Below are 22,663 nucleotides of genomic sequence, written 5' to 3'. Positions count from 1 at the left end.
GGCCCTCACTTTATAAACCCCCTAAATTTCCTCGCTTCTATTTATTTGAGTTGACCTTGTAATCTGAGCTACAATGAATGTGATTGGCTGTTTGTGGGATATACGGGAAATTCCGGGAATTTCGGCGCCTCTGATGTAATTGGGAAAGCCCATTGGGAAAGCCTAATGTGAAACCCAAGACAAAATGGCGAACATTTTATTCGATAAGGTATCGTACGTTTGCTTATAATTTGTTCGTTGATACGAATATAAGCGAGTACGCTATTCAATTCAGTTGCAATTCTGAACTAGCAAGTATGACGATACCAATGACAGAGTTCGTAGTGGGTCTTCCAAGTCATTTAAGAAAAAAATCATAGCCGGTATTTTATTTATTTCTAGAGAGAAATAGTCCGTGTATGTTTGTATATTTTTGACATTTTGTGGATGGAGGTATTCTGACTTATGAAATTACGGCCAATCTAATACTGCGTCGCTAGTACATTTGTATATACGCGCGTCAGCAGTCAGCCGCGTGTGTGCGAATATAGGTTACAGTATGGCTGTGTGTGTTAGTAATCACCTGAGCGAGTCTATATATAGCACAGTGACTCGGCAATAAACACAAAACTCTAACACATCCGCAGGCGCATATATTGTCAGCCTCTTCATGAGTAAAAACGGATGAGAAAAACTCTGACAAAACTTCCGCTTTTTCTTCGTCTGATTCAGTATAGCGATTTCCATCATCGGGAACAATTAAATATGGTATATCATTGTTAGAGGACATTTTTGATTTGGCATACTGCCAGAATACTTTCGGATTACTCTTCACAGAATTAGCAATATTAATTTCTATATCTCTTTTTGCTTTTCTCACATCTGATCGTGATCTTTTTCTCGCCTCAATGTAGATGCTGTAGTCTTGGTCGCTTCTAGTTTTCAGGAATTTTTTCCATGCTTTGGTTTTTGCTTTTACAGAGTTAAGTGTACACTTTGTCATCCAAAGCGGTCTTGGTTTTTTATCTCTGTTAATTTTGATAGTTGGGATACATATCTCTATAGCAGCATTTAATTTTTTCTTAAAGATCAGCCAACATTCTTCAGGATTTTTACCATTAAATAACTCATCCCAATCAACAGACATTAATTCGCACAGTTTCTTGTAATCACCTTTCGAATACTGAACTCTCCTGTAGAGTGATCTGTCATATATAGTTTCTGTTTCATATTCGAATGAAATTAAATTGTGGTCACTTCTTCCTAGACCTGCATTGTGACAGATGTTTTTGACTTTCTCGTCTGTGTTAGTAAATATCAAATCCAAATTACTGGGTCTGTTATCGGCTCTAAAACGCGATAGTTGAAGTTGATGTTGAATCAAGAATGCATCAAGGCTACTCTCTAGAAATTGTGATGCTGGATGAGTGTTTGGCTTAGCACACGTGAGATTTGTCCAGTCAATCTCGCCGTAGTTGAAATCACCAAAGAAAAGAACTTCACCATTCCATCGCCATATATCATCTAACAAGTTCATTAGATTGTCATTGTTATCTTTGCTGGAGTTCGGACTTCGATAAATACAACCGATGTATAATGATCTTTTATCACCGACATTAATTCTTGCCCAGACGTTTTCTGTAAATTAATTGGTCTGTTTAGTTGAATATTTCACTGGACTTAAGTTAGTTTTAATGTATAAACATATCCCATGTCCTTCTTCGTTAGAGGAAAAATTTGTAAAACAATCATAGCCATCTAGTTTCAATATGTTTTCATCAGCTCTATATCTCCGTTGATTTTTCGGTTTAACTTCACATACTCCTATGATTTGGGGCATTTGTTGATTAACTAGCAGTTAGAATTCGTCAAATTTATTGAAGAGTTGATCGACATTTGTGAATAGACAGTTTAAAGAGTTGATTTGAATCATTCCATTAGCATTTTGATTATGATTTAAGGCTGTTTCTATAATAACTGATTTTTTTCTTGATATTGAATTTCCATCTGCTTCTAAATTATGATAAGTTTTTGGGACACAGACTTTGATTGGTTGGTTTGTGTCCCGATTGTTGAAAGTAATTCTTTTTCTTCTTCACAATTCAATTATCTCTAATCACAAGGTCAGTTTCACCATTTTTCTTGGTCTTCTCTAAGGACTGATTTAATTCCTTGTATTTTTGCATCTCAATACGAGTTTTGTTCTCACTCATCGATATTCCGTCTAACTTTTCTCGTCCAAATTTCACTTCGTTGATATATCGTTCTAAACACAAGTCTTTCTCCCATTCTCGCACCATGATAACCCGGATTGGTCTTGCTAGTCCGTTCAATTTTTTAGTTTTGCCAAGGCGTATTATGTGTTTCGGTTTAGAAACTGATGCACCCAACGTAATAGTTAAGAATTTTTCTACTTCATCGCTGTCATGGATAAACCTTGCTTTCCAGTCATCGTCTTGACATTCAGGAATATTGTATAAGATTAAGTGCGTTCTCCTCTCCCTCGTTTCGAAAATACTTGTTTTTATTTTGGCAAGGTCACTTTCAACTTCATTCAAGATGTTGGTTTCAATCTCTTCCTTCATGATTTTCGCCGTATCATGGATTGTTTCACCAGTTCCAATATAGTTTCTACTCGAGTATTTAGTTTCGCAAATTCTGCTACCAGTTGACTGAAATCCTCTTTGTCGACTTTCTGGTTGGCAACTTCACTCATGGCTTCTTTTACAACTTCTTTAATACAGGCCATATCAACAGGCCTAAGAAAACCGGCAACATTTGTATAGGTTTGAGGGGAATCAGTATTGATTTTACGTTTGTTGTTTGTTTGCTTTTCTGTTATTGTCTCTATCGGGTATTCTACATCTGACGGGTCCGTATCAAGACATTTCACTTTAGAAATTTTCATGATAGGTAGGTACTGGTAACTTTCTCCCAGACCATGGTGTGACTATATTTTCAACTGTGGCGGGTGGATCGTCTTCTGGTGATCGAAATAAACGGCTAGTTCTTGCTAACTGGTATCTCGCTCGTTGGGGTTTTGGTAGGCCTACATCATGTTCTTTTAGAGGAAATTCTTCAACAGAGTAGTGTTCAACTGAACAGTCTGATTCGCGATGGGGATCTAAGATTTCCGAAGTGATTTTGTTCTGCATCTCTCCTTGTAGTACCAGTACCAGTATCGGTGGGTAATTTGTGGTAGTTTAAGTTGTTAGTAGTGTTGTTAGTTAGGTTATTAAGAAACGCTTGGTTAGTATTGTGCAAAACATTTGTGTCGCTTACTGACCGAGTTACTGACCGCGTCACTGATCGCGTTGGAATATGTCATGGTGTGGTGTATGTCTCATAGTTTTCAGTCATATCTACCGCGGTTCCACAGTTTATTTCCGTATTATTCTGGTTTTCCCATGCGGCGGTTAACACACCTTGGTTGCTGAGTGATACGTCCAAATCGACAATAACCGTTGCATCTTCTTGTAAATCCAGGCTACTCCCAACACTCGTCATCAGTGTCTATATTGTAGCTGTTGATTTAATGTATAATTCAGGACTGTTGTAGTTCAAAACCGCATTTTTTCTGCGCAATTTGACCAGGCACTATTTTGCGAGGATTGATTTTGTTTATGTAGTTGCCTTCTCCACATCGGTTGTCAAGGTCGTTTTTGTTTGTAAACAAACTCGGCTGGCGTACACTTCGATGACTCGTTACTCGAATATTGTTCATTCTACGGTTACTTCTCGGTTACTGACGCAATCTATGGACTTTCATTAGTTGATTCGTTATGTTAAATTAATACGTTATCACTATTATCCAAGCGAAACGTCAGAAATAACTGGAGCTACTACACGTGTATTTCCACCTCTTCGCACATGCGCTCTACTTCCAAGTGCCTTCCAAGTAGTTCCGGTAACTTTGTATTCAGGATTATTTCACATTATATTAGGTTGAATGGTGATAGAAGTTGATCACAATAATATTAAAAAAGATTTAATAATAATATTTCATCAATGATTTGTTCAGATAAATTCATTTTACAAGGTGAATTGATATGCAAATGACTACATCACTTGGTGTGAACGGGCGCCTTGCACCAAGGGTCGGTAGCGGGATTAGATTCCTTGTTTTTAGCCCACTTGGTACTTTAGTCCCAGTGGGCTATTGCGCTCACTTTTCCTTCGCGGTGGGACGGAATCCAGTTATTTTGGAAAGTTCTAAAGACACGCTATCGATGTAATGTCTTGATACTTGGGTTACACATGTATCTAGCCTAGACACATCTTCAGCCCAAAACTGGCCCTGTCAAAATCAAGATGGCTGAATGGCAGCCATTGTTGCTCGCCAATATCAGCACTTTTTACACATTTTTGAAGTTATTGAGGGAAATTTTGAAGACGCATTGATCAATTACCTTGATCTTTCGTATGTATTTTATACCATAAGAAAATAAGAAAATTGCCAGCATAAGAAAATTGGGTCAATCGGACTCAAGATGGCCATCCTATGACCTTTTTTGTACGCAAAAATGACAATTTTGGTCAATATTCTGGGTCCTGTAGCTTCCTACTGGTTTGCCATTTTTCATTGCAATTTGTGATGGGTATTCCATGGAAAGGGATCTTTAATACATGAGACAGGTATTTTTGATCAGCATATATTCACACGATTGGCGGCCATCTTGGTGTCAACAGTACTCATTTGTAGGTGGAAAAACGTTTTTCCTCATTATATTGACACCTAAGCATATTTTGTTACCACAATCAATTGGAAAGTTTTAGCTCATACCATGTTCTATGATTATGTTGAGTTTCAAGGTCATTGGTTTTTGTATATGGCCACCAAGGGGCGTTGAATTGTACAATAACTTTGTATTTCCTTATTATATTGGTACCTAGGCATATTTTGTTACCATGATCAATTGCAAAGTTTTAGTTTATGACATGTTCTATGATTGTGGTGAGTTTCAAGGTCATAGGGTTTTGCATAGGGTCACCAGGGGGTGTTGAATAGTAGAATAATATCTCCATATTAAATTGGTAAGGAAGCATTTCGTTATCACAATCGGTTACAAAATTGTAGCTGCTGACATGTTCTATGATTGTGGTGAGTTTCAAGATCATTGGTTTTTGTATATGGTCACCAGGGAATGTTGAATATTGAAATTGTTAGATTGTTGAGCATTTGAAACCACTTCCCAAGTGAGCATGGTGTCCCTGGAACCCTAGTCTGCTGGGGAAGTCAGTTGGAGTCTTTGAATTTGAAAGGTTGCCAGACAATATCCTTGAAAGCCTTTAATTTCGGTATTGAAAAATATAATTTTCCAAATAGTCCAAAAATGATGTTTAAGTATAGGATGATGGTCTCAGCTGGCCTGGCGTATTGGTAATCGGGTGAACTGTAAAAGCGTTCAGCGTCTGTTTTACTTATTGTTGCGTATTGCATTTTAATGCGTATTCATTGCAACACTGATTTGTATCTACCATGATGTGTATGTATTTTATCGATCGCTTGCAGATGCGCTCGCGCAGCAACAGTAGCAATGTATATTGGCCTACAACTGCTGCCGCTAGCGTACGTTTCTTCAGATATTATACACTGTGATGATTTTAGTGATCATTCATCGGCGCATTTTAGATACAATAATTCAGGGCTCGACCCATTATGCATGAGATGCTGATTGTCATCGAATGAGGATGTGCCACATGTGAAATAGCCATTACCTTCCAAAATATAATAGTCGTTCATGCGTTCAAGATCGCTCTAAGTGCTCGGAAAATGCTTTTAATTTCTAAGTCGGCCTTGCGACGGCTTGTGACTCGCTGCTACGCGATTCACTGTGACCGATAGCGACTATCGCTACATTACGAATGCCAGCGACGGGTTGCAACTGCCAGCGAGGCCCGCTGCAATGACTCGCACATGAGACCTATGCACTCTTGTGACTGAGAGCGATGCAATTTTTTCAGAAATAATCGGATAGGAACTTGCAATGGTAATGAGAGACCTTTAGAAATCATTTTTCTCAAGGATTCGCAAAATTTGTTATCGGGAATTTTATCTCATTTGTATTCATATTGCTTCGACCATTAAGACCAGTCTTTTAGATTTAAGTCTTGAGTACTACTAATTAGCCTATCACTAAATCGCAGAAGAAACCTGTATTAGAATTTACAGTAGTGAATTCACTGTAGTAGAAATCGCAGAAGAAAGCAACGAGCAAGTTTTTATGTTTGTTCTGAGTGTAAGAAACCCACTTTTCCCTTGTAATTGCCAGGAATTCGAAAAGTTCTATCTTTCTGTTGTCTGATGCCATTTTTAGTAACCATGTACCGTATTTTCTGGCAATTAAGCCGACTCGGCCGTTCCGGGGCTCAAACGGGAGCCGAAATTCTTACGGGCCCATGTCAGGGCGACATCCTGTGCTGACAGACAGTCCGGCAGAGGATCACTCATAAGCCCTACAAATGTGCCGGCATAATGAATGGTCAGCTCTTTCAAGACTGTCTCCATCCAGACGTCCGCGGCAGCGTGCAGCTGCACCGTTACTGCTTCGGTGCAAGCCGCCGGCCGCAGGAACATCTTCAGATGGTCCTTCTTCCTCCCAATCGCTTTGGGACCAGAGCTCAACTGGGCAAGGTGGTGCGCCACTTGAAGAGCCCTGTAGTAGTTTTTCGGCGACATCCCGGGTTGCTGATGTCGCTCAGGGCGTCCTCCGCCCTTGCTGGTCTTCTCAGCTGGTGGTCGTTTCTTCTTAGATCGCTCCATTGACAAATATTTCGGCGAGGTTGCCTTCTTCAGTGTCAGTGCAGGAATCATAACTTTTTCATTCAAATTCAATATATTGAAACATTGTTATCTTACCGCAAGATTAATAAGATACATTTTACCGTTTATAAACTGTTTTATGCATTATAGTTTGTTTATTTTGTGCATGACCGTATATTTTCAGTATTTTTTGTTATCAGATTGAAGAACCAACGAAAAACTTTGATCACGATAATTCGGGTCAAATTAGGTTCAATAGCCAAGCGGGCATCTCCTGTAATTCCATGTTAATTTCTCAGGCTATAGTTGCCTGTCACTGATCCGGCACTATTAAAACAAAGGCGATGACTAACTTCGTAAATCTCTCAAAAATTAGTAAATTCTCAGTAATTAACCAATCAGTGCACAGAATTTCCACTCAGTAATTTAATTCATAGCAAATAAGTATAAATACCGGTATTTGAAAATTTTAAGGCCGATCATCAGTTCCAGTTTACATACAATACACTCACGATGGCTCCAGCGAAGAAAAGAATGCGATATGATGCAGATTTCAAATTAAAAGTTGTAAATCTAGCTATGGAGACGACCAACGTTAACGCTGCTGCACACTTTGGCGTCAACGAAAAGCAAGTGCGGGAGTGGAAGAAGAATTTAACAGTTCTAAAAAGCATGAAAAAGACGATCAAATGCAATCAGAAGAACCCACCCAAATGGCCTGAACTCGAAAAAGAAGTCACCAAGTGTACAGCTGAACAACGTCAGATTGGTTTGGTTGTATCCAGGGAGCAGATCCAACTCCAAGCCATAAAATGGGCAGAAAAGAACAAAGAATATGCGAAGGATTTTAGAGTACCAGTAACCGTGATCGAATATGCGAAAGATTTTAGATCTCGACGACAAGATAATGAATTTTCAGCGATTCATAATTAACATCAGAAAACGCAATGGTGATAAACAGATAATCGGCAACATGGACGCGACCCCTGTTTATTTCGATATGGTGTCAAATAAAACTGTTAACCAACGTGGGGAAAACACAGTGTGGGTGAAAACGTCTGACCACGAAAAACAACGTTTTACCGTCGTTTTAAGCTGTTTGGTAGACGTAACAAAACTACCGCCGATGGTCGTTTTCAAACGAAAAACATTTCCGAAAAAGAAAAATTTCCGAAAGGAGAAATAATACACTGCCAGGAGAATGGCTGGATGGACGATACTGGGTGCGTTAAATGGATTAACGAAGTGTGGTGCAGACGACCAGGGGGGTTGCTGAAAGAAAAATCCTTGGTGTGGAATATGTTTAAATCGCACTTGTGCAATCATGTTAGATTGGCGCTGCGAAATACAAACACGGATATTGCGGTCATTCCGGGAGGACTAACATCTGTACTCCAGCCGCTCGATGTTTCACTAAATAAGCTATTCTAAGACAATTTACGTTGTTGCTGGAACCAGTGGATGGTGTCCGGTGACCAGTCATTTACGCCTGCTGGAAATATGCGCTCCGCTCCGTTGGCAACCATGTGCGAATGAGTTTTAAAAGTCTGGACCGAAATTAAAGTAGAAACGGTTAAGGAATCGTTCAAAAATGGCTGTATCTCTAATGCTCTGGACTGTACAGAGGATGATATCATCTGGGCGGATGATGAGTTTGACGCAGAAGATGATATTCCGCTCAACGAATTGATTAATAATCCGATGATGACTGTGTTTCTGCGGATGATTGGGAGCGATTATTCGGGAAATCAGACGATTTGAATTCGACAGCTTTTAAACTACCGGTATTGCTAATTCCATTATGGTGCATTGTTCTGTGCTTGTATGTATAGTAATTATCAAGATGCCTTTATCGCCGATTTCTATCTTTATTCATGATCTCATTGAATTGTTGTGCTTGTGTGTATATTATTTCTCAATGCCTTTATTATCCATTATATTTATCCATGATTTAGTGCATAGTGTATAACGGGTGCTAATTTGTAATTAAATGAATAACTTCTATTCAAATTCAACAGTGGCTCTTAGTCTTCTTTCGTCGTTCCAGGTTAAGGTTTTCATTTTCCCACCAAAACATTGCCGATCTGAGGATGACAAGACCGATCATTGGCAGTTTATCCTCCAAAGATGTTTTATGACAAAGTCTCTTTATTTATTTACACATAAGATAAATAAAATTATCTGGTAATATATCATACTTACCTGGTATCATATATATCCTCACTCTAATGACTGTTGGTTCGATCAATCATATAGGTGAGGTACACAGACTCTGACGGCATTGCTCGGAGTAGTCGCTGGCATAAATTTGCTAAGTAACTTTCAGGGTTAAGATATTACCGGCGAATAAGCCGACCCCAATTTTAAGGGGGCAAATTCTAAGGCTAGAAAATCGGCTTATTTGGCGGAAAATACGGTAACAACTAGAATCGCGGATTGCATCCCTTCGACCTACACGCTCTTGCAACTGGCAGACACTTTTGTCGCACACAGTCGCTGACAATTGCCTTGATACCAACTTACCCCTCACTTGCAAGGTTACGTGACAATTGCGTTGTGCAAGGCTGACCTATGCTCCCGGACCAATTATCAATGGTCCTTAATTGTTTTAGTTGATGTGTGTCAATGAACTGCCAGTTAATAATAATGTTCACCGCAGAAATATGGAAAGGTATCCTTGAGTTTTTACTCCTGATATTTCATTGATATCTTAAAAACATATGCTCTTTTGGTTGTTTCAGATTGGTGTTCATGAGCTTGGTTTACGCAAAACCATACTGCAGCGAATTCGAGACTTTGTTGATACAGAGAAAAAGGAAAATAAGCTTAACGATCTGGACTCTGACAAACTCAAAGAGGAAGTTAGTATTTTGTACATACTATTACATTCTAATGTTCATTAATGTAATGCTCCTTTGCAGGGTTTTGAAATATTGATGGCAGGGGCAGTTGCACTTCTCCCGTTCCCTTAATGAAAATACAATAGCACTATCTTTCAGGGCAATTTTTCCACCCACAATGAATAAGATAGCAGTCGACAGAACAAGATTTAGCTTATATTCTCTTTAATGTCCCTTGAGTACCTAGAAATTGTATGAAATTGCACTGAAATTTCAAAATGTTCGAGACTCTTCTTTTGGTTGCTGAATACTTAGTTTGCCCTTTTTAGTATATATGCTCCGTTCATTACTTTGCACCCCCTTGGATCTGTCCCTGGATGGCATCGTGAGACTTAAATGTACTACTACTTGTGTGAGCAGTGTGGACGAGTGGTTGAGCATTAAACTCTGGGAAGCCAGGTTGTGGTTTGAACCTTGTACATTACCGTAGTGTCTTAGGGCAAGACACTTGCCATCTGCTCACATCATTGCCTTTGCTCACCCATGAATAAATGGGTACCTTGCCTGAGCTATTATCAGCTGCTCAGATGTTACTTTTCCCCAGGGAAAGATGACCTCAAAAATCATCAGGTAAACCGTAAAAGCGTTCAATGCCTATTTTACTTATCGTCGTGAATCAGATATTATACACTACTGGGTGATGATTTTTAGTGAGCACTCATGGGCGCATTTTAACTGCGATAATTCATGCGATAATTTACTCGACCCGTAATGCATGAGATGCTGAATGTCATCGAATGAGGATGTGCCACATTGGAACTTGCCATTACCTTCCAAAATATAATAGTCGTTCATGGGTTCAAGATCACTCTCAGTGCTCGGAAAACGCTTTAAATTTCTAAAATTTTCATGGTGGAGGACCCCCAAACCCCCCCCCAAATAGCTTTTCACCTTCGGCACTCACAAGTGCTAACGTTGTAGCCGCCAGCTAGTTCACGTGTGTAACTCAAGAAAAAAACCGCGGATTTTATAGGTCGGCGTTCTCATCTCTGGTACCAACTTAATTGGAAGCGCTGTTGAACATTGTATCTCACAGTGGAAAGGGGGCTATCGAAACTAAATTACTATTACAATACTTGTGAACCCCTGCAGCACTCCTGTTATAGAGATCAGATTACCTTAAGTTTCACAATGTTTTTCATGTGCTTGCATGCTTCCATAGATATGTTAACTACATTATGAATATGGGGCAACATCGCACTTCAGGGTAGATGAACCATATGATGATCCATTGTGATGAAAGTCTATGAAAGCTGTGTCATCCACCGCACTAATTAGGATCTTTATTCTTTTATAGGAGGGAGCCAGTGCCCCTGAACCTACTGCGCCACCTGACACTGAAAGTCTCATTACAGCTCGCATAACAACTGAATGTGTAATTTGTATGGAAAATGAGGTAATAGTCTTCAATTCCAATTTTGCATTTTTGCTTAGACAAGACTCTTCTGAACAGGCGCCCGGGGCCAGTTGCTCAAAAGCCATGTATGTCTACATAACACTGCCAATCGCAAGTGGGCTTATCAACCATGATAGCTTTGTTTTTCAGTCGAATGTGGTTTTCTTAATGTGTGGACATGTGTGCTGCTGTGCTGAATGTGCTGAACCCGTAAAACAATGTCCATTATGTAGGACAGTGATAACGCAAAGAGTCTGGCTGAGTCAAACGACTGACGGTGATAGTGATCAGTAAAAAATTAATTTCAGTTGAAAAATGGATAAATTTAATCCGGATTTTGATCCTGACATTATTTCAGTCCATTTATACTTGAATGTGTGTGGAATATGATTTTCGTCCTGAGTGATGCAGATTAAGTTTTCTACTGAATATCTATTTAGATATCTTAATGTCATGCTATGACCCAGAGCTATATATGTACATGGGTCAGCAACAAGCTACCTGTTAAGATATGAAACTATTTTTAAATCATGTACATGTACAAATGTAATTTATGAATTCCATATGTAAATGATAATCATTCTGAGTATAATTTTGTCAAGCACTTTTAAAATGAATTTAAGGAATCACAATTGTATGAATGTGAATGCTTAGGTTCGCCAAATTATTTTTTTTATGTATGTGCAATTTGAATTAGTTATAACTTATTATACTGCGAACATGAAAAACCTGTTTATAAGATGATTGAAAGTATGACAAGGTGGGAAAGGCGAATAAATCCCCAAGGCCGTGTAATGATGACCACTACACTACATGTACCCTTGAGAGGATAAATGCCAAAATATTTTGATTCTTTAATCTTAAATGTAAAATCTATATTCAGAAATTTATTTACCTTAAACTTTGCTTATAACTGATGTGATAAAAGTATGTACGATCAAAGGAATTGTAACAGAAATTAAAAGGACTTGAGTATACTTGACTGTTACATCGACAATGGTTTATGAAGAGTCTAATTGTCAGCTAAATGCATTTCACATGTTCACCAATGTAGTCAGTAAAGACTCATTTAATAGTCCATGGTCAGAGTAGGCAAAGGTCTCAGTTATTTCCTCTGATGCTTTGGCTGTGCAGCCACGCACTCATACCACTTGACAATGCTATATTGATGAAGCAATTGCAATGCATGATTTCATAAACCTTTGGACCAGCTTCCACTGTGAGGTGAAATTTGACCAAAGGGTCAAAATGTTCGAATTATATTTAGGAGGGGGGTTAGGGTCAGTTAGGGTTGAGTTAAAACATTCAGTAGGATTCCATGAGCATCGGTGGTTTAGTGGTGATCTACCTGTAGACGTTACGCTAGCAATATGCTGGCCAGCGAGTCTGGCTAAATTATCAACTTTTTTCTCTTAATCTTCTTCCACAAGCATTAGGGTTCGATAGGCCAATCAGAGCACATCTGAAAGAAAATTTACCCTTGCTTATTGGAACAAGGCCTATCCTTCGAAAGGTGGTTGTGATACGAGATAGTCGCCCCCCCCCAATCATCTTGCCTACTAATGATTGAATCTTTTCAAGGAACCATGTTTTCCTGTAAGTGGCTATAGATCCAATCACTTGTTGTCGATTTGATGAGATGTAAGGGGATCTAAGGGGCCGCCATCTTTTATGGAACCTTCTTAACCCTTTTTCTTATGTCAAATTACAATCACTCCTCGATGTATGGCACAACCACAGTACATCAAGCAGTACGAGCATAGAAACTACATGTAGAATTATTGGTGAAAATAGCATACTGGTATTAGTATTCGATATTTAAATCATATTAATGTATTGTTACTGCTGTTTTGTACTGAATATTGTCTTACATTTATATATACTGTATAATACTAAAATTGTAATATATACATGTTCAAATGAGAATTCATGTACCTGTATGCATGTGCATTTTGCATCATTTTAATTCCAATCTTTGTCCTTACATGCTTGATCCTGGAATCGCCACGATAAACTAATTATGGGAACTGAACTATTTAACGTTATTACTAAAGGAAAAAGTAAATTCAATTATCTTAGTGGAAGTTATTTAGACAGCAAAATCCTGTATTGAGTAGTTTGAAATAAACGCTTCTTGCCTTGAGAGTAACGTAATTTAGTAAACCGTATATTTGTCTTATGGATTACTTGTCAGCAACTACGATCTACAAAAAATGACTTAACGACGACGTCGGAATAACTTTACGGATTTTATTTACGGCTGCAAAGTAACGAGTACCGGTTTGCTACAAAACAAAGAACAACTAAATGAGTAACAATACAATAGAATTTGCGGATAATTGTGATAATTTGATAACTTACAATTGCTATTTCCAGCCATAACGTAGTGCTGGCATACGTCTAATACGAATGACAGAATAGAACTGTGCATTTACAGAAATGCCCAGAAAATGAATACAGATAGAAGTTCATGGTTTACTAAATCTATTTAATCATACGTGAAGCGAAGCGCGAAGGATTTAAGGAAAGTAGTTTATACAAATGCAACAGTACTAAAACACAACTTTAACAATATCGGTAAAGGAAACACAAATTTAACTTCATACATAAATTCCTACATGGCACCTCCTTGACGTCCGTAATATTACGGTGTCAATAAGAAAATATTATTTATATAAATCATCGAACAACATTTAATTTCAATACAATATTCATTCATTCAATACTTTCCTCCAGAACACGTAATTTCGATACCGGACGTACATACTCTCCTGATGCTGATTTTACCTTTACTGTGCGGACACGGCCATCAGCAACACTTAGGTATACATTGACAATAAGCCCTAGAGACCATTGGTCCTTGGGAGCATCTTCATCAACGAGCAGAACTAAATCTCCTACTGCTACATTTTAATTTTCAATTAACCACTTGCCGCTCGCAGTTAACTTCGGCAAATAATGTGACAATCATCGTCGCCACACAAGATCAGCCAGAACTTGGCACTGTTTCCATCGTTTGCGACTGTTAATCTCTCATTCATGAAACACTCCTTGATGAGCACATAGGAGGCACCTCCTTGAAGAAAGTGATTTTGAGTAATTAGGGTATAATCGTGTTGATCAGAACTATTATAAGTCAACGGACGACTATTTATTACAGCCTCCACTTCTATAAGTGTCGTTCGTAATACATTTTCATGGAATGATTGACCCTTCAAAACTGATTTAAGTGCGTTCTTAGCTGTTCTCACTAATCGCTCCCAAGCTCCACCAAAATGCGGAGCACAGGGTGGATTAGAAACCCACTTAATACCTCTTTCAAGACAAAAATTAGAAATTCGTGACTAATTCCACTGAATTAAACATTCATTTATATAACTCCCTATCAGTCCCCCACCATTGTCACTATAAATTTCGCAAGGCTGACCTCGACGGCCAATGAACCTACGAACTACCATCAAAAATGTATCAGTATCCAACACATCAGCTAGGCCAGTCTAAGTGTACGGCACTTTATCAAGAAAGTAAAAGGGCACACTCAAACCTTAACTATAGATCGACCTCTTTTTACTTGCAGAGGCCCGAAATAGTCAACCTCTGAAAAATAGAAAAGCTTACAATGACTCGTTATACGACAAACTGATAAGTTCGCTGTAACTTTTAGCTTAACTGAACGACGACGAAACCGAAACACTATGAAATAATTCGCTTAGCAACTTATCTGGCTTTAATTGACCAATATTTTTGTCTTATCAATGATATTATGTGCTCAGGTCTGGCATGAAAATTCAAAAGATGTTCTTTTTGCACTACAAGTACGTAATGTCGTGACTATATGGAAGAATAATCTTGTGTCTAGCCTCTATATGGGTACATAGGGAGCGCTGTAGATGCGCCCACCGACACGTATAAAATTACCGACAAAAAACGGATCAACACAACGTAATGAGCTACGCTCCATTAGCCTGCCCTCTTTAATACAGATATAATCCTCAGAAAAATCCTCCCTTTGAACTTTAGCTATTAAGCAACCTTCTGCAAACTGTAGTTCCTCTGGAAGCAAAGTACTAGATTTTATGGCTTTAAATCCTAATCTAGCAACTGCAGAAGCAAAATTCTTCTCTGCTGGTACGATCCAAGCAGCTCGGCGCAACAAGGGATATACCAAAGCGAAAAGTTTTCTGGCTGAATTAAATCATGCAAATCAACAACCCTCTCAGATATATTTGATGAGAGCGATGAAACTTTATTCACTGATCTAACAGCTCGTACATTTTCATCAGCGTCGGAAATAGAAAAACTTGTGTCTGGGAAGGCCAACTATTTTCGGACTGTTCTAGAAAATCTGGACCATCAAACCTCCTATGGGAAATCTCTAATTCTGAACCGCTTAGGCCGCGAGTACAATCATCGGCTGGATTGCAATCAGTCGAAACAAACTTCTGTAGCGGAAAACGGGGGAAGGCGGTGCTGCCCTCTCTCTTCGAATATGGCGGTCGTTCTGAGAAATGAAAAAACTTACAAGATTGAACATTGAGATGTACAAAAATTTGTACAAGTTGCTAGATTGCAAACAAAGACGTACATGACAAAAAGATTTATTACTTTTGAAAAATTGTGATGAAAACAGGGAGGTAAATATCAACCCCAGGGATGTTAATATGCCAGATAATGTCCAGTTAAGGTCCCCAGGGTTGTTAATGTAAATATCAAACCCCAGGGATGTTAATATGCCAGATAATGTCCAGTTAAGGTCCCCAGGGTTGTTAATGCAGATATCAACCCCAGGGATGTTAATATGCCAGATAATGTCCAGTTAAGGTCCCCGGGGTTGTTAATGCAGATATCAGCCCCAGGGATGTTAATATACCAGATAATGTCCAGTTAAGGTCCCCAGGGTTATTAATGTAAATATCAACGCCAGGGATGTTAATATGCCAGATAATATCCAGTTAAGGTTCCCAGGGTTGTTAATGCAGATATCAGCCTCAGGGATGTTAATATACCAGATAATGTCCAGTTAAGGTCCCCAGGGTTGTTTATGTAAATATCAAACCCCAGGGATGTTAATATGCCAGATAATGTCCAGTTAAGGTCCCCAGGGTTGTTAATGTAAATATCAAACCCCAGGGATGTTAATATGTCAGATAATGTCCAGTTAAGGTCCCCAGGGTTGTTAATGCAGATATCAACCCCAGGGATGTTAATATGCCAGATAATGTCCAGTTAAGGTCCCCAGGGTTGTTAATGTGAATATCAACCCCAGGGATGTTAATATGCCAGATAATATCCAGTTAAAATCCCCAGGGTTGTTAATGCAGATATCAACTTCAGGGATGTTAATATACCAGATAATGTCCAGTTAAGGTCCCCAGGGATGTTAATGTAAATATCAAACCCCAAGGATGTTAATATGCCAGATAATGTCCAGTTAAGGTCCCCAGGGTTGTTAATGTAAATATCAAACCCCAGGGATGTTAATATTCCAGATAATGTCCAGTTAAGGTCCCCAGGGTGGTTAATGTAAATATCAAACCCCAGGGATATTAATATACCAGATAATGTCCAGTTAAGGTCCCCAGGGTTGTTAATGCAGATATCAACCCCAGGGATGTTAATATGCCAGATAATGTCCAGTTAAGGTCCCCAGGGTTGTTAATGTAAATATCAACCCCAGGGATGTTAATATGCCAGATAATGTCCAGTTAAGGTCCCTAGGGTTGTTAATGTAGATATCAGCCCCAGGTATGTAAATATACCAGATAATGTCCAGTCAAAGTCCCCAGGGTTGTAAAAATTTATCTGATTACATCAACAATCCGGAGGGATATTTTGCTGAATTTTGACTTTTTTGATAATATAAACATAAGAAAATATCTAACTCCTATCACCAAAAATACAGTAAACCTTGACCGACCAACTTGAACTTAATAAGTGCGAGTCTGAATGAGTTGGTAATGTTTTAAAATCCAATGTAAGAGAAAAACGATTACAGTATAAAATATATTTCGAATTGTCTATTCACAAAATACAAAACACAGTGCACAAATTGGACAAACACCTCTTCTCAATCGGCAACTTCCTTTACCCTTCTTGTTATACTGCCTGTGCAGCCAAAAGAATTCACACCTCTCACATCCTTCCTTAAAAAGAGATAATCCAATAATCTGATCAGAATATGGTAATAATGATATAAGCGATTATTAACAGCTTTTTTTGTAAATCTTACCCAGAGAATTCTTTTAAGTTTGTCATCAGCTGGTTCCTTTTGGCCACACAACCGGCATACCATTTTTATTATTTCTGTATCTATAGAAATATATATATTGTTCACTTCATTTATTTCATTTATTTCAGATGTATCTTGACCACCAACAACTTGCACTTTGATCAACTGATAGAAGAGTACCTACCGCATACACTATGGAGAATTTCCAGCACTTGTTCTTGCATAGATTCGATTCCAGAACTAGATGATTCAAAATCCTCTAGCGAGGTTTCGCATATTAGACCTTCAGCGAACTGAAAGAAGAGAATTTCAGGTAATGCGAAGACCTATAAATTAAAGAAACTATCAGTGATAATTTTAAAGGAGTTATCGAATTTTTTTTGCTACTCACAGCAAGGCATAGAAGTCCACATGACGTGCTATCCTGCTGCTTAGTATGTGGAATTGTCCTGATTTTCCATTTGTTTCGGTTAAGATTTGTTTCTCTAACATTTACAAAATTTTTAAAACACGCATGAAATTTGGATTAAAAAATCTTGTGCCTTGATTTTTTCTACAATTTTTGAATTTTTTACATAATCAATTTCACACTTAGAACTTACAGCCAAGAATGATACATTTTCTTCGTAGCTGTTTCAGTTTCTCCCAGTGGATTGATGTAGTATATTATTTTACCATCTACATTTACATATATCAATACCCAATGCATTCCACCCATGTTATAAATACCCATCAATTTTGGGCTTGCCAAGTCATACTGAAAAACACAAATAGTATTTTTTGTTTCTTGGATAGACATATATGTATTTTCCAACCTGCCTTGGTAAATAAAATGGGAATCTTAATCTGTTGGGCGTTTTTTGCATTTAATGCCATATTCAAGTGCAACCTTACATCTTTAACTGCCATTGGCTCCTCCATCAATAACTTCATTGTAGCACAGGGTATGTATTCAATCGGACACTGAAATGAACAGGATGATCAATGTACAATTATAATGTACCACAATATTTTACCCATTGATTGAATAATGCAAATAAATATTTCTACTCGGTACTCACATTATGGTGAATCAACATCGCCTCCATTGTAGTATCAATAATCTGGACAAATCAAAATAAAAAATCTCTATTGAAACTGCATGATAATTGAAACTGTATATGATTAATTGAACCATTGTATTTGTATTCTTTACCTCATCTGACAGCATATTGCCAATTGTCCATAACTCTCTAACTCTGATCCTTTTGCCAGTTTTGGTGATCATATGGACAAAGTTTGTTGTTGCTTCGAATCTATTTGTGTTGCCACATATTTTTCATGTCTGTAATTTACAGAATAAATAACAAATATTATCTATCTCCCGGAAGTCCTTTTTCATCAAGTATGTGTCCAACTTACATTCTTGTGCAGCTTTGAGATACACGACTGTTGGACTTTCCTGGCCAGTCTCGGTATCATCATCATCATTTCGTTCCGGGCCAGTCTCGGTATCATCATCATCATTTTGTTCCGGCCTAGTCTCGGTATCATCATTATCATCCCTTCGTTCCGGGCTAGTCTCGGTATCATCATCGTCGTCGTCGTCGTCGTCGTCGTCGTCGTCGTCGTCGTCGTCGTCGTCGTCGTCGTCGTCGTCGTCGTCGTCGTCGTCGTCGTCGTCGTCGTCGTCGTCGTCGTCGTCGTCGTCGTCGTCGTCGTCGTCGTCGTCGTCGTCGTCGTCGTCGTCGTCGTCGTCGTCGTCGTCGTCGTCGTCGTCGTCGTCGTCGTCGTCGTCGCTATTTAGTGGTCCTGAAAGTGCAATATTTGAAAATTTATATATTTATGGATCATTGTATATGTAAAATGTTTAAATATATAAATCTAGTATCCAAGTAAGTTTCCCTGGTCCGTGTCCATGATCAGTGACTGCAACAAATTGTCGTCACGAAATTGAAAAGAAAAATTATTGTGAAATTATTGTCTCTAGTTGTGAAATGATTAGCTTCTTATGCGCAAAATGTATATTACGTATGTTTATACACATTCATTATAATTCCTAATATATAAGTACCTTGTATAGCACTAGGGCTGACGAAAGGAATGTCTTCAGGCCACCATGTAGGTCTATTCGTGTCATCGCCCCATATTGAACGACTTTTTTTTCCTTCTGGAAATAACATACAAAGAATTTGTATAGAATGTATGATTTAACCTTACTTGGATCGGCCTCCCAGAATTCTGCCAAAATCATCTTATTAAAAAAAAAGTCCTCCCTGTTTTCATCACAATTTTTCAAAAGTAATAAATCTTTTTGTCATGTACGTCTTGGTTTGCAATCTAGCAACTTGTACAAATTTTTGTTCATCTCAATGTTCAATCTTGTAAATTTTTTCATTTCTCTCATCATTTGAATCAAATTCATCACAATTTTCACTCCTTTTTTATTTTTTTCTGCAGTCCTTCTGAGGTTTAATGTAGGAAATACTCAAAATAATTTTAAAAAACTTAGTTTAAATTTTTTCCCTGTTTTCTTCCAGTTTAAAGCACATATTATCAAATATTCCCTTAGCCATAGATTCTCCCTCCTCATGGGCTGTAGGCTCTAAGTCCCTACTAAATAGTCGTCTGCTATTCGTCTCCACCGTTTTACCACCGATAAATATAAATCTATCATAGTAATAGGGAAAAAGTTGTTCTAGATCAAAGGTCGAAAGGTCGAGTTCATAAAAAATGAAAAATAGATTCTCGCACACTCATTTCATTTTCTACTCACTCAACCTCTCAACCTTTAATCTAGAACAACTTATTCCCTATTACTCTGTTAGATTTTATATTTAGAGTATTATCATGTTATTCCAGTTTGTAGTTTTCTATGTAGGATTATTGTAATATCAAGGCATGTATTGTATTCACAATAGCTTATCCTAAGCCGCTCACTGTGTGTGACGGTTTGACTAGTATATAAACAGGTACTGATATGTCACCAGTAGTAATACTCTGTATGTTACTCACCGAATGTCATGTTGGCGATTAGGCGTATGATTTGTAAGTACATATATACAAGTACATTAATTCTGTAATTCAGTTATTGCATTTATGACATATTTATATAATGAGAAATGTTAATTTGTATTGTAGAAAACGGTAATAAACACCAGTTTGAAATTACGCCGCAGCATTTATCTTTTCATGTTGTCAGTCTGCAACATACTCTTAAAATATTAATCTAATAACTTCTAAAATAAATGTTAATAAAAAATATGTTATTAAAATGGAGAGTAAACAAGTACAAAGTGAATTCTTAGATAGAATCAAAGATACTACAAATGTAAAATCTGTAGATTATAAATTTAAGAAGTTAACAGAATTAACAATTCATAAGAAATATCTAATTACAAATATTGATACAGTTACTAACAAATATGGAGATAAATTAGTTATCCACTTGGAATATGAAGGATTAAAGGGAAATACATATAAATTCAGAACATATTTACCAGATAGATTTTATAGACTATCAAGTGAAGATTTAGAAGAATTATGTTCTGGTGATTTCTATTTCATATACAAATGTAAGAATGAAAAAGGGCACCATGAAATAGATTTCGAATAAAATATGTAAAATAAATGGTAGAATTAAAAGAATACAGAATATTTGTTGATTCAAGAAGACTTATAAATTATAAATCACATAATTCACTAGTACAATTAGATAGAGAATTTAAGAATTGTGTTGATTTAAAATTAGTAAATGTAAGTTTATGTAATTCTTTCTATAATATATCGGATAAAACTTTTGAACATAGAGGGTTTATGATTTATATGAGAAATAAAGATAAATGTTTTCATCTATTTTCAAAACCAGGATTATATAATTTAGAATCATTAGCGCAGGAAATTAATAGAAGAGCTCGGTTGAAAATCGGGTGCACTTCTGTATTTGAAATTAAATTAACTAAAATTGATAGTGCTAATAAAATAAGAATAAAGATATCTAATGAACAACATAAATTTATGGTAAACAAACCAATGGCTAAAATGTTAGGAATTAAACCGCTTACAGTTACTGGAAACGCAGAAGGCATCTCAAATATAATACCTTTTACATACTTTTATATTTATCGCAATTTAATCGATCCTACAAAAACTTTCGAAGCAACTAAAGAAACAATTTGTAGTTCTAGTATTAGATATATCTAGTATTAAATATTTTACCGCTAAAAAATGTTAAACAATTTGGAACTCAAATAAATTATAATTTAACAGAATGTGATTTTAAACCTTGTATTCCTCAATTCAATAATTTTAGATTAGAAATTAGAAATCATAATGGATATTAAATTGATTTAAATAATTTTCCTATAATTTATGAATTAATCATAAGATGTCGAGAGTAATTTTTTTCACTATATAAATGAATATAACTGTTGGGCCGAGCATATGTTTTGGATTCGATTTTAAACATGAGAAAGAAATGAAATTTAACAGTACTGATGTAATTACGCATATTAAAAATATTGCATTTTCTAATGAAACAACATTTGACTATGAAAAAACAATAGATAAAGAAACTTTTAATGTAGAAAAGATTACTAATTTAATTAGAGAATCTTTAAGATTTTATGAATTAGATGAAGATTTTATCATTGATGATATTAAAAGAATAATAACTGAAATATATGAAAATGAACTCTGTATGCTTTGAATACAGTTCTGTGAATAGAAAATCTAAGTTTTTTGAGTAGCTAAGAATCCGCAAATTTATATTACGCTTAACAAAATGGCAATATCCAATAGGAAAACTATACATTTATATAACATCATCATGGATTAAATCCATTAATACTAATACATATTGTATAGTGCCAGTCCTAATTTCAGGGGCGGATCCAGGGGCATGTTGTGACCATGACGACCAATAAAAGGGCATATATTTTTAATTTAGGGCAGAAAGGCATATCAGCAATATTTTTTTAAATTTTACTATCATTAGAGCTTTTTTGAGCATCCCTGAGAGGCATTAAGTCAAGAAACAGGTTATATATCTAGGAAAAATATCTATTGTGTATCTCGGGTGGTTATAACGACAAATTTTGATACAGAGAAAAGAATAAAAAGGCACTTTGAAATTCGACACGGTCTAAATCCGCCCATGAATTTAGAATTTTAAGATTTTAAGATAAAATTTATGTTTTACATTTGCAATTATAAAACATTCTGGTGCGTTCATAAATCTTTGATTTTGTAGAAAACAAAAGATGAAAGAATAAATTTGTCTTTTAGGCTTAGTTTGTTTTTAAGGATATATGAGAGAGGAATATACAAATAAAATCATATGTTCATAAAATTAATCACGTCCTATTTATCTCATTATCTGGATGAAGACTACGCAAAATATTCCGAAAAGATGTATC

The 22,663-nt window shown here is 36.9% G+C and overlaps 1 protein-coding gene and 1 long non-coding RNA gene across 2 annotated transcripts in view; one reads left to right on the top strand and one right to left on the bottom strand.

Moving 5' to 3' along the window:
* Positions 1–13,186, top strand: part of LOC141908631 (E3 ubiquitin-protein ligase LRSAM1-like) — a 65,273-nt gene extending 52,087 nt beyond the window's left edge. Inside the window, exons 19-21 of the mRNA XM_074798741.1 lie at positions 9,484–9,603; positions 10,940–11,038; positions 11,189–13,186. Coding sequence (XP_074654842.1) covers positions 9,484–9,603; positions 10,940–11,038; positions 11,189–11,332 — 363 coding nt within the window. The 3' untranslated portion in view covers positions 11,333–13,186. The remainder of the gene's footprint in view (positions 1–9,483; positions 9,604–10,939; positions 11,039–11,188) is intronic.
* Positions 13,187–14,057: 871 nt separating this feature from the next.
* Positions 14,058–18,352, bottom strand: LOC141909338 (uncharacterized). The gene is made up of 3 exons (XR_012619692.1): positions 18,329–18,352; positions 18,162–18,230; positions 14,058–14,114 (listed from the first exon to the last, which is right to left on the bottom strand). It is a non-coding gene; the product is annotated as an uncharacterized LOC141909338 (long non-coding RNA).
* Between the last annotated feature and the right edge of the window lie 4,311 nt (positions 18,353–22,663).

This window comes from Tubulanus polymorphus, chromosome 7 (genome assembly GCF_964204645.1).
Source record: "Tubulanus polymorphus chromosome 7, tnTubPoly1.2, whole genome shotgun sequence".
Classification (NCBI taxonomy): Eukaryota; Metazoa; Nemertea; class Palaeonemertea; order Tubulaniformes; family Tubulanidae; genus Tubulanus; species Tubulanus polymorphus.
The sequence above is the reverse complement of the archived record's forward strand: the minus strand, read 5'-3'. Positions and strand labels throughout refer to the sequence as shown.